Genomic DNA, 13044 nt, shown 5'->3' on the forward strand with positions numbered 1-13044 from the left:
GCTAAACCCTTCTGCTTACACTGGGAGAAGTTTAACTATAGGATTTAGTTGTATTTTTATTTCGACATCTTTTTTGTGAGCGTGAAGGGAAGAAAGATGAGAAAAAGCTAGGTTCTAACACTTCCTGCAACATTAGGGATCTTTCTTGCTCCTCTAGTACAGAAGTAGAGGATGCTATTTTTTGGTTGCACTGTGTTTCAGAAGGCTTTGCTCTTCTCTCAGCAAGTCCTTGATAGAATCAGTCCCTTAGCTTCTAAACAGAGTGAAGTTGATGAATAAACAGTTCTAAAAAGAGTGCTCTGTTTAGTTAGGGTGGCCCTTTGACTGACAGCCCCGCTGTATTACCAGTTTCTGTCATTCTCTTCCAGTGTGCTGTGTCTTCAAAGGCACTTCTTGCTAAACATTCTTACTACAGACTGGAGGGAACGCCAGCAAAGCTCCATTTGTGCAAGGAGCTGGGACTGACGATATTTAACAGATGGCCTACACTTAAGTCTTTGCACTACTGCAGTTGCAATTAGGTTACTACCAGGGATGATTAAAAAAAAAAAACCAAACCACAAATGTTAAAGCTACTGTAGAAAAGGGATACGAGTAAGAACCCCATCCTCAATACCAGATACCTTTTACACACCTTTGTAAGGCCAGGCCTTCTGTTCTTCCAATCCTATCAACGAGACATTCTTAAATTGCTTTGCCTCAGACAGTCTGATGTTTAGGATCTGATATCTCTTTCTTTTCACTTGGCTGGACAAGTTTCATAAATTAACACTGTCCAAGTATTTGAAGTAGAAAACTTTATAGCCTGGCCTTTAGCACTAGAATGTCCTTGTTCAGTTTACGTTAAACAAGTGAATTTCTCAAAAAGGTAGCCAGGGTGCTAAGGAGAAGGCGACCAGCTGCTGCGAGGGGAGGTGCTGAATGATGACAGCAGATCTAGAGAATGGCTGAGAAGAGACTAAGACAGAGCCAAACTGCATGGCACACGGTTCCAAAAACGAGCCTGCCCTTCAAAACTACGCCCGCTCCCAGAAACAAGGCTCTAAACTGCATTTCTGCAACTTACATCCATTAGTATGACTTTCACCGAAACACACCAAGACGACAGTCAGAAAAGGCTTCAACTTAATTCTCTGTGTACGAGGTGTCAATGTGTAGGAGTCAACCCTCAAGCCCTGTTTTATGACAAAAACAAAGTCTACAGGCAAACCAGAGTAACTGTGTAACTAACAAATTCAGACCTGGTATAATTAGATTTATATAAGTCATTGCTTTGGACACAGAAATACGACTCCATTTTTTACTTCTGTGAAGAGGTGTGAGTGCTAAACAAAACCAAACAACCCTCACCCACGCTGTAGCTTAACACAGCCTGTATCCCAGTATTGAAGTATTACATCCACTCACCATCATCTAGTGTGATGTCTTGTAGTCCTATTGTTTGAAAATTCAATTCTCGATCTTCAGGTTCTGGTTTAATGTTAATAGCTGCCCCATCTGGTGAAAACGGAGATGAATCGCATACGGCGTGGTGTACGAGGGACGGCGCTGCATTGAGACCTCCCAGTGCTGGACTATGCGCTTGAGGGGAGTGCTGTCCTGAGTGACTGACAGCGGCTGGCGGCGGGGATGAGGCAGGTCCTGAGCTCGGAGATTGGTAAGGCATAGGCTGTAGCTGGGGTGAAGAAGGTCCAGACAGCGGGGAATGGACCAAAGGGTGGGAAGCTGTTGGGGATGGGGACGAAGCGGATGCTGGATTTGCAGAATGGTACGGGACTTGCTGCAGCTGGGGAGAAGACTGCCCAAGGGACCGACTCATTGCCGAAGGGACGGAGCCCTGCCCTGTGCTGGGGCAGTGGTATCCCATCGATGGTAGGTGAGAAGATGATTGTCCTGAATGAGCTGGGTGTGCTAGCGGGTGCCCTGCTGTACTTGATGTTGACACAGAACCTGGATTTGAAGAATGAAACTGCATTGGTTGTAGAGCTTGGCAGCTAAGATTGATCAGATGAGGTACGGCTGTGTCTTGCTGAAATGAAATAGCATCAAATCCTTGGCTGGAGACAGAGTTCATAGGAAGACCAGGCTGTCCATCATAGACGCTGTTAGACTGCATAGGCTGGTAAGAAGGCCTCCCAGGAGGTGCTGATGTTACCTGAAAAGACTGAACCACAGCAGGAGGCAAAACATGACACTCTTCACTTGGACTGAGGTTTCTACCTTGCATATGTGGCAGATGGGATACCGCTGAGGTCACCATGGCTGTGTAGGGTGGTTGGACTGGACACACGAGGCTCCTGGGTGATGTGGACAGTAAATTGTCATGTGGATGCCCTTGCTCTGGTGAAGGCAGTTGAGTTTGGATAGAGTGCAGGCCCTGGACACTGCTTGTGTGAGGCAGGGCCAAAGCTGGAACAGTGGCCAAATCCACCTCATCTCTGTGCTCTTGCTTCATTATAACTAGAAGAAGTAAAAACACTGTATTACAATTCCAGCCCATTTGTATGCTGTGATAAATGCACACCGATTGCTGTTTAACAGCCACAACACTACAGTTCATGTCTTTGCTTTAATTTCCCTTCTTGAGCTCTGCTTTCATTTTTTTTCATTTTATGCCTCCTATGTTAACCCTTAAAGCCAGAAGATCTCTCCTAGCACTTACTCAAAGGCCGCTACCTTTCCTTCTAAAACACCCTCCTGCACAATCTATGTTTAAAGACACAGAACCAGAGACAGTCCAGTCTCTCTAAGGGATACAGCTCCTCGGGGCGGGGGCTGCTGCTGGGCTCCACCGACAACAAGCAGACAAGGCTTCAGCACCAGGCACTAGGAAGAGGGGAATGGAATTTCTAGCTGGCTTCGAACTTTCTTCAGTCTCTGATCGGGATAACAGCTGAACTTCAGCAGCAGGTAAACTAGTCTGAGTAGAGTAGCACGTGCTGTTTTAATTACAGCAGCTCTTTCAGCACCTCCTCCAATTTCAATGATGGCAACGATTGCTCTTGTAATACAGAGTTACAAACTGATACACTCGCGGTTACAAGATTATATATTTGTTTGTTTTTAAGCTCATGAGAAAAGCCTACTGATTTTTAAGTACAAGTAGTAGAAAAATGCAGACACTTGTAACTGTGCATTTACTACTTCACACAATACACAAAGAAATCACTGTATATAGTTATATATAAAATGGATTTTCAAATGTTTGTGCAGTAACAGCTGCAGTTATAATTAAATTTGCTTCTTATTTAAGCAGTAAGTGTCATTACTTCACTCTACCATTTGAATAATTTAAGTATGGATGCCTTAAACAGAAATATAGTTTAATATGTGTCTGGTAACTATCTTAGGAGCTGATAATCTTAAGAATGGGTGAGAAGTACCACCTAAAGCTGGTAACACAACTCGTGTCCAGTTAGTGTCCCGAATACGCCGGTAACACTGCGTCAGCTGCACAGGAAGGTATGAAGTAGGTGATTTGAGAGCAGAAGTGAGCAAAACTCGCCAAAGAGAGACAGCAAGTGGCAGGCAGAGGAGCAGGCATTGCCGAGGCAGGAGTAACCACTTCCTCGGCGCAGATGGAAGGGGCTGCGAAGTTTCAGCTGCATGCACAGGTCACAGGGACAGTTTTCGCTTCTGCCTAAGTTACAAAATGATCTTCTCTCAACAAACATGCTGCAGTATGTCCAGAAGGGTTAAAAATTTTTTTTTTCCTTGTGTCTAAAACTGGAGTTTGTTGACATCTGAGGAGGAGGAAAAATGCATAAAACCTGTTCTATGATGTCAGAGTCATCCTCCATGTTGTTATTAGGGTTATTTAGAAGAGCAGCCTCTGAGACTCATCACCATCGTTTTCGAAAAAAATCAGAACACAAATTATTCTGTTGAAAATGTAACAAAGAAATGTTTGGCTGTAGTTCTAGCACTGTAGCTTATTACTGCCACTTCCAGCTTTTTAATTACACAAACTTAAGTAAGCTCTTTTACAAACAATTCACAGCTAGTCTTATCTACCTGTCAAAGGTATGAGAGTGTCTGAAGTACTTTCCAGTGTCTATTCCCAAAACCAAAACAAAATACAGCTTTAAAATTCTTTATTTAATACCTGGTGTGTAAGTAAAACGCTGAGACTGGCTTTTTTTCCTCTTGCCGTTGCAGAGATAAAACTGCACCTGAACTGCAGCTGTAATGGTCTTGTTGTGGTACGGAGGAACTTCAAGTATGATGTTTGCCTGTATCAAAGTTGAAACAATGTTTTGCATATCGAATGGAAATGAAACCGCTCTTAACTACAGAAAAACAAAACACTTATGGCAAAACTAAAGCAAATGGGTATTTTGAAACTGGTAAACACTGAGTTTATGGACGTTATGTAGTAAAACAATAGCATAGGAGACTTTCTGGTTTTAAGCACAAGCATTCTGGAGGAAATGCTCTTAATTAGACACGTCATCTAAAGGATGGTGCCAGAGCATTAGAAAAACCTTGAGCACTCAAAGATTTGTATTTTGGACCATTTAGCTTTTAGGAAAAATTTTAATGCACTAGAAATTGTCATCTTAGCAAAATTATCTTCAGTTTTCTATTTTCAACGTCTCTTTTCATTGCTTCCACAACAAGAATACTATTTCCAGTTTCTTCAAAACAGTCTAATGGCTACTTTACAGTGCTGAGCCAATTCTGAAGTCTCCAGTTGTCTGTCTGAATCAGCCACTCATCTACTTCACGTTACTAAATGAAGTCTGCATTTCAGAACAACAATGAACATGTCTAGTTTCTCATTTTAAAACAAAGCTTTCTAAAGTAAGAAAAATTGTTTCTCACCCCTTGACACTTTTCCCTAATTATTTTCCCTTCTACCTCCCACTGAGGCCGTCCATCTGTTGAGAGAAATTTACAAATAGTTCAAGTAAAAAGCATTTTCTCAAACACTTAAATACTTACTTAAAACTACTTAAAATAAAACTTCATTTATTTTCAGTCAGAGAGGCCATTCAACTGGCGGAGATATTGTAAACAAAGTGGGAAATATAGAGATGCTTTAGGAATTTGAGCACTACAGCCGCTCTGGCTGCAATGCAGGATTCTGCATTTTAACAGAGCCGGCTGCTTCCACAGTTCGACTTAACCCCCCGAGGCAGCAGCGTGGACTCCGAGGGTATAGGGGGAGTTACCCCACTTTTCTAAAGACTTTTTTGAAAGGTAGGTACATTGCTACTCAAACATGCTGATGACTTAACTTGTAAGTCACCAGACGAGAGATAACATGCTGTAGCTTCATGCACATACCCCCCAGGTTATCCAGTTAAAACAAAACACCCTCCCCTGAACCAAAAGACCCCGTAATTCAAATGCCAGTGAAGTCAGTCACCTCGGTGACCCCCCCTCTGCTCTGACCTAGCATAACCCATTACCCGTACTCCAGCACCGGGGCTGCTCTGTTACTGGGCTTTTGTACTGGTTACCAGGGCACCCACTGTCCAGCAGCAGTCCCCCTCTAACAGGCCTTCAAGTTGTGTGTCAAAGCATATTTAGCAAAAACTCCTCCATCTTCTACTTGAATATTTAAGAAAATAGTAACTGGATTGGTTGTAAACTTTTAATGGTTTACTTTTGCTACTGTTTTCCCAAAAGTTCAAATCAGGTGTTCGAGTCACAGCAATGATAATTTCAGTGGTTAAATTTTATGGTCTCTATGTTAAAGGGACAGGCAGGAAAGAGAAGGAACATTATGTTTTTTATATTTCACTGGTTTTCATGCCTTTTAGTTTTAAAGTAAGAAACATTAAGATGTAATAGCTACTAGGCCTAAATTTTCAACTTCAGTAGGAAGCAGTTAAATGCTGCTTCAGATTTCACAGTGTGAGGGAACCGCTACGTGTCTCATATGCTTCACCTGGACACGTACCTGCCACGTGATTTTTAACTCCACTCGGCTAATACACAAGCAAAAGCCTTCTGTGGCCCTCACCCCTGACCGAGCGCTGCCTCCGAGGCTGCGCTTGGATTCTAGCGAATGAGAACCACGTAATGCAACCCACATTTCTGGTTTCTGGGCAACTGAACACTAGACCGGCTCTCACCCCTCTCTACTCCGCGAGCAGAAGGTGCCTGCTGTTCACCCCGCTGCTGAGTGCCAGGGTGCGACCTACACGCACACTCGCCTGTTTACAGCTGAAGGGAGGCACAGCCCCAGCTGAGGCACACACTGCTCACCAAACCCGAGCCAGAGCTGGAGACTTTTCCAAACATGCATCCCTTAAGAGTAACTTCTATCCAAAATCGTATGCAAATATGTGAGAAAAAGCACTAGTGTTTTGTGACTAACTGCTGTTTCATTAGCTTGGTAGTCAGTTCCTGTGCAAGGATTAAATCAGATGTAACACCGGTGCCAAATAGTACCTGTTTGTTAATTCCCCTTTTCAGTTTTGGTAACAAGGAGAAAATACACCCTACGATCTGTCAACAGCACCCTTCCAGTAGCCACAGTTCAAAGATAGGGAGCTTGTCACTGTCCTCCTGAATTATCTCATCTCCAACTGCCAATCACTACAGCCCAGTGCCCAAACAGAAGCTTTTTAAAACTTCCTTACTGCTTAAAAATCAAGCTTGGGCAGGGTTTCTGGTTTTGTTTTCAAGAAGGAAAAAAAAAAAAAAAAAAAAAAAACCACCAAAAACCAAGAAGCTTGGGCAGGGTTTTTGGTTTTTTTTTCAAAAAGGAAAAAAAAAAAAAAAAAAGGTAAGACAGCATTTACCTTGCCCTTTTTCAAAAAATATGATTTTGGATTCTGGAAGAAAATTGGATCCTGTCACCACCATTTCATGGCCTCCATTTACTGAGCAACTATTGATGCTGTACTTCTCAATTTGAGGAAGTTCTTGAGCAGATCGCTGAGCTTTAAAAAAAAAAGAATAGAGAATTAAGGGAAAAATCATTCATCACAATGGCATTTCTTTTATGGTCCTAACTTGAAGAATCAGGGGTGAAACTAAAACAACCATCTATTTACACATCTAGACCATATCTGGGTATCATTTACCTTTGTTTTTGAAATCATGTTGAAATTATATAATTATAGAAAAGAAACACCAGAAAGCCATGAATCCCAGCACTCGCTACTGTTAGAGCAAATGCAATTTTTAGTTTAGGAATATTGGTTTAAAAATTCCTTTTATTTTACAGACAAAATTAATTCTAGGAGAAATTCAGATTTAGTTTAAGGTCATGTTTTAATTCCTTAGTGGCAGCATTTAACAAATGATCTCTCTAGAAGCAAGTTCATTAGATACAGAGGACAAGTAATGGGACAACTCTTGTAAATGAAATGGTATTAGCTCTTTTGGCAACGGACACTGATTTTCAGGGAGCTCTATCAGCTGCCTCTGCTTGCACCCAGGAACTACCCAAGCTGCGAGCCGTGCGACTGCCATATTACATTTAAAGCCTAAAACACTGTTTTTCCTCCAAACCTTCAGGCTGCCACTTGGCAAGTACCACCTTTAAAAACGATACATTAATTTTTGGTAATTTAGCTCTTTACACACAATACTTTTTACACACACTTGTTACATAATTCTGACGCTAAACAGTCAGAATGACAATACCACTGACACATGCAGAAAACACGAGTATAAATTACGTATAAGTTAAAGCAATCTTACAGCATTCGACAGGTATGGAAGCAGTCTGCAGAGATAAGACTTTTCCACTAGGTTGTGGGATGTGAACACGGAACACAAGCCGCACTCTGGTATTCTTTCTTCCAATATCTGTCTCTCCTTTACGGAGCTCTATATCTGAATTGCGGAGTTTCAAAATACCAGCACAATCGATACTGGAGTGAGGTGAGGATGGATGGATCAGAAGAGAAATGGAAGAAAATGAATCAAACTATTGCCAAAGTACACGCCGTAAGCCTGTCTTCTCTTAAAGACCAACGAGCACTCTATTTTCCCCCGTGTAATACTATTTCAAATGTTAAACATCTGAGATGATCAAAAGATCTGTTATGGCCAACCGGCAGCAAGTACTGTTGGGCCATCCTGTCCTGTAAATGGCCAGATGTCGGTTTTCTGAACCTTTAAACGATTACGTGTTACTGCACATTGTTTAACATTCCAAGTGAGTCATTTACCATAGTAAACATCATTTACAAGGAGCAAGAGACCTGTTTAGTTCTGCCTTCGGAAGCACCAGAGAAGGACCAAAGCAGCCATCAGCTCTGAGGCACCACTCCACACAGCTACCGGTTACAGAGGAGACACCTCCTCTGGTAAGCTAGCATGCGAGCATAAGCCTGCGAGGAGGGGAGTCCTCCGCAGCATCGGGGGCTCTCAGCAATCAATGGCACTAGCACGAGGTCTGCAACTAGGACAGTTTCAGCTGCCTTCAGAAGCAGATGTGCTCCACAGACAAATAATGGTGCTTTACTTTGCTCCCTCATCCTCCAGCTAGAACAGAGCAGTTTAATTGTTGCTACAATTAACCATTCAACTATTGTTTAGCACATTCTATCTGGCAAGACCTGAAAAGTCGTAACACAAGTGCCAAAACCAAAAAAAAAAACCCATAATCAAACCAAGGGATAGGCCCAGCAACATGAATCACCACATTAGACCAAGAAACACACAGCTGAACAGCGTGACTGAATTTTCACAGGAAGCTGTCTGAGGTCTTTGTAGAATCCAACAAAACCTCCACCTTGCACTTCCTCCATGCACTTCTACGAATGTGGGGTCACATACGCATCTGTGTGGACTCTGGGGAACTATAATCCCTCTAGCTATCTCCCCATCACTCTCAGGAGCTCCCTGTCTCTCTAGTCCTTTCTTCTGACCACCGGGACATTGGTACGTGTAATCGAAGAGAGGTATCTCTTAATCCGAAGTCACGTTTACGGAACACGCGCCAGTCTACACGATTTTTCTGTCACTTTTGCACAAATGAAAACAAAACCCACAGCAACTAAAGAGCTAATCCAAGCTGTGACTTACCTGGCTGACATGTTATTTTCAGGAAGCAGGGGTATTTCCAGAACTTTGGTACTGGCAATGATTATCTCTTGACTAGCTGTGGCTACTGTTTTCCCTGTGATCCGGTGCACCTGGTAGAAGGCGTGAGGCCTTAAGTAGCGATCATCTGCTGTCCCGATGAACATCTGCAGGTTTACTGGCTTCTCACTGTAGCCCAGGAGCTGACAGAAAAGCAGATTTAATATTAAAATGTCAGTGGATTTTTTTTACTGCATTTGCATAGTACAAATATACACCTAGCACAAAGACTGAAGAATCAAGAGTAGTGTTTAATTACGAACGTCTTCAAACGCTTCAGAAATCAGAGAACTGAGTACAGGTATCCATCCCTCACTACAAGTACCAGCAACCTTTACCAAAACAAGAAGGTCTCTAAAACTTCTTTATTCCTTTTGACTCTCTCAAAAGAGAATTGTTTCAGCTACAGAATTTCTACATCAAAGCTGTCCTATGTTATAGGTGTGTTCTGATACTGTTTATAATCAAAGCCAATTACCAACTTTACTAGGATACACCTAATTTCTAGAAATCCTAAAGATACTTAAAGTTTAGTTTCCCTATTATGGAATGCAATAGTGCGTTCTATTAAACTTAAGAGGTTTTTCTGAATGCAATGTATTACATTAGTACAAAGAGAATTTAATTCATACCTAGATAATCAAGTATGATTTATTTTTGGCAAAGAAAACGTTGAAAACCTGGAGTTTTCTATAAACACATGTGACTAACCAGCAGTGCACACCTGCGCTGTCCTCCTATGGCTGGAGCTCACAGTAAGAATTCTAAGCAAAAACGTGTTGAAACCGAGAAAAACTCCACCAACCTAACTCCAAAAGAAAGAGCTGGTTTTATCACAGCACCTTGGTAACACGTTATCCAGAAGGTTTAAGGGAACAAATGTCACCAACAGTAACACACAAGTTTCCTTTAACCACTGCAATTATAACTCCAAAGCCTATAAAACAGGTTTCATAAATCTATGAAGTTTACGTCACCTTCCTGCCATTGGCGGATTGAAGCACGCTGCGCCATGTCTAAACCACAACGCGGCAGGTTTCCATTTCCTCCACTTCCCCATCAGCTTATGTTCAAACTGGAGGGAGGGCCAGACCGTCTCTCTTTAAATGTGGGTTTGCCATGTCAATATTTTTGTCTCTGAGGAGCATTATTTGGTCTCACAACAATATTACCTCTTTACAGAACTAACGCTGAGAACCCAAACACCACCATGTCCATTTCATAGAATCAGAGAATCATCTGGTTGGAAGAGACCTTAAAGATCATCGAGTCCAACCGTTCCCCCTGTACTGCCAGGGTCCCTTAGAGGAGTAACTGAGCCCGGTCAGCGGCAGCACATCCTGCCCAGCTGTCAGTAGAGCCCTAGACCCTTGACGCACTGCTCTTGGCAGCGAGTGTTCTGTACACCCGTTTTCCAGAGTCACGTTACGGCTATGACAGCACCTGCCCGTCCTGTCACTTCTAGGAGAACTTCTCAATCACAAACAAACAGAAAGTCTGGAACTTTACAGAGTCATTCCCAAAGCTTTTGGCCTTACAGGAATGCTCTGTCCAAGACGTAACGCTCATTAATTAACACAGCTAGATCCCCCACCGGGGGCGGGTCTCACATTTCAGTTAGAGTTCTTCCCAGTCACCCAGTGAGGTAAAACGTGATCGAGAAGCACAACAGCCAACATCTCAATCACCCATGACAAATGAATCTGAGCTTACTCAAATAAACAAACCCGAAACAACAACTGAGGCTTGTTCCTCACCTCTTCCTATCCAGCAAACGCACTAAATAAAATAATAATAATCCCAAGACATACTGCAGCTAAACATCTACAGAGAAGCCACAGCATATCAGCATTATTGAGCAACACTGCACGCATCTTGAGTGGTTAACACAAGAGCTCTATACATAAATAAATACTTTCTTTGTTACAGTCACAACATTAGGAGATTGCACTTGGGAAAAATGCCCCCATCTACTCTCCCCCCCTCCCCCAAAGTGAATGGAGAGGAAAGACACAAAACTGCAGCCGTTGCTTTTCTGGGCTGGGAGAGCTCTAGACAACTACTGCAGTTCGGAGATCGCGCTGCTGTTGACGGCTGTAGACAAAGGATTCCGAGTGCTTTTGTCCTCAAATCTCCTTGTACCTTTCTTGGGAGATGTACAACATCTCCCAGCCACGGTGACTTTAAGAGGCTGGTGCTGTTCAACTTTTACCACAAAACGCAGACAACATTTGTGCTGCATGGCACATGGACGACAAATGAGGTTGCGCTAAAGCGTTTCTGTCCTTAAACTCAAAAGACTTCTCCTCAGTCTTCCCACCTAGTTCCAGCTCCTATCGAGAATGCACGCTTGCACAGGCAAGCGGAACAAACCCACAAACCACGTCTCCTCATGGCTTTAACAACCCCCTCACTATAATGTGGTCTCTCATTATAATGAAGGAAAAAAGATCATTGGCCTCAAAAAGCCAAGCAACCTTTAAAAGTCATGGCAGCTTTTATCTAATACAATGACCACTCCTGTAACTTACAGATTTCCAACTACTTTCTTACATGATCTCATTTATTTGCAGTTATATGTGCATGTTTATTATCTGGAGACACTTGTTCTGTCAAAAAATGTAAAATCCTTCTGTTTTCTCTGGAGTTCTCCGTACAAAGAGAGCTAAATCCAGCAAAAAAACCTCCAACAAACCAAACAAACAAAAAAACCCTCTCAGCCACTGCAGTGGCGAGACCATTATCAGAGTTGCTTTCCACGCAAATAAATGTGATACTGAAGCATTTACGAATGTTGCAGTGGAGACAGAAACAAAAAAACCCTCTCAGCCACTGAGTGGCGAGACCATTATCAGAGTTGCTTCCCACGTAAATAAATGTGATACTGAAGCATTTACGAATGTTGCAGTGGAGACAGAGTCCCTTCAGTCGCTGGAAGTCACCTGTCAACTACAGGAACACAGCTGGACCACACCAGCTTTACTCCGGGTTAGTGTCGTGTTGATAGTGGAGTGTGGGGACTCCCAGCTGGAAACATCAATGCATTAAGTTTATGTTATGTTATATTATGTTATACTTGATGCAGAGCTCCAGCACCTTTCCAGAAGGGTGGGGTTTTTTAAATACCAAACGAAAATTTTCCTATTTTCTCCAAGTCTGAATTAGGAGTTTAAAGGAACTTCAGGGACTTTTGACCACTGTAATTCAACAGGTCCGAGGATGTAGCATTTACAGCAGCCATCTTGTCCCAAGTTCTCAATGTTGCAACTCCATCATCCATTTTCCTCAGAGTTAAAATTAAACCTTAACGCAATGGAATACAGCCTAAATGTGACGTTCGTTAAATGTGTTCACTAATACTGGGAATTACATAAATTACAAGCCAGACCTATTCAAAAACTTGAGTAACTTCCAAATGGGGTCACTGTGACAAAGCCAAGTTCCAATTACAGCTGTCTTTCCCCTTCCCTTACAACACCATGTACACACCCGTTCTAGAGCTGCTGGTGATGCCAGAGAAGAGGGGGATGCTCCCAGAACTAGGCTGGTCTGTCTGCAGTCAGCACAGGAACTCTCTGCAGAAGCCTACACAGAGCAGGAGCTGAATTTAGTGAAGCAAAATACCCGCCCTGCCAGCAGCTGTGGTGGTATCTCCTGCGACCTGCCGTGGCCATGTCCTACACCAGACTGCTCAAAGCCATGGCTAACACTGGTTCTGCGGCCACTGGTCTTCAGCACAGTTCACCCCCTACTGGCCCAGATACGCTGTCATGAAAGACCTATCGAGCCTGGTTTTTTGCACATGGTGGGAGGCGAAGTGGTGGTCAAGTCTGACAAAGCACGCCCACCCACCAGCAGCTCGGGTTAGGTATCAGTAGCTTAGCAAGTGCCTTTTCTGTGTGATGATGCGAGCTTGCCTACTTGTCGCCTGTCTCACATCGCTGCAGAGCATTATTATACCACAGCAGGACTGTGACACCAGGTTACTACAGC

General features: G+C 43.0%; 1 protein-coding gene across 1 annotated transcript in view; it reads right to left on the minus strand.

Moving 5' to 3' along the window:
* LOC104500551 (nuclear factor of activated T-cells, cytoplasmic 3-like) overlaps window positions 1-13044 on the minus strand; it is a gene marked incomplete at its 5' end in the record, with an annotated part of 52272 nt that overhangs the window by 17594 nt on the left and 21634 nt on the right. The window contains 6 exon segments of the mRNA XM_010144213.1: window positions 1408-2460; window positions 4106-4232; window positions 4825-4880; window positions 6756-6896; window positions 7663-7835; window positions 8995-9194. Of these exon segments, the coding sequence (XP_010142515.1) occupies window positions 1408-2460; window positions 4106-4232; window positions 4825-4880; window positions 6756-6896; window positions 7663-7835; window positions 8995-9194 (1750 nt within the window).

Source organism: Buceros rhinoceros, unplaced genomic scaffold, assembly GCF_000710305.1.
Source record: "Buceros rhinoceros silvestris isolate BGI_N320 unplaced genomic scaffold, ASM71030v1 scaffold24449, whole genome shotgun sequence".
Classification (NCBI taxonomy): Eukaryota; Metazoa; Chordata; class Aves; order Bucerotiformes; family Bucerotidae; genus Buceros; species Buceros rhinoceros.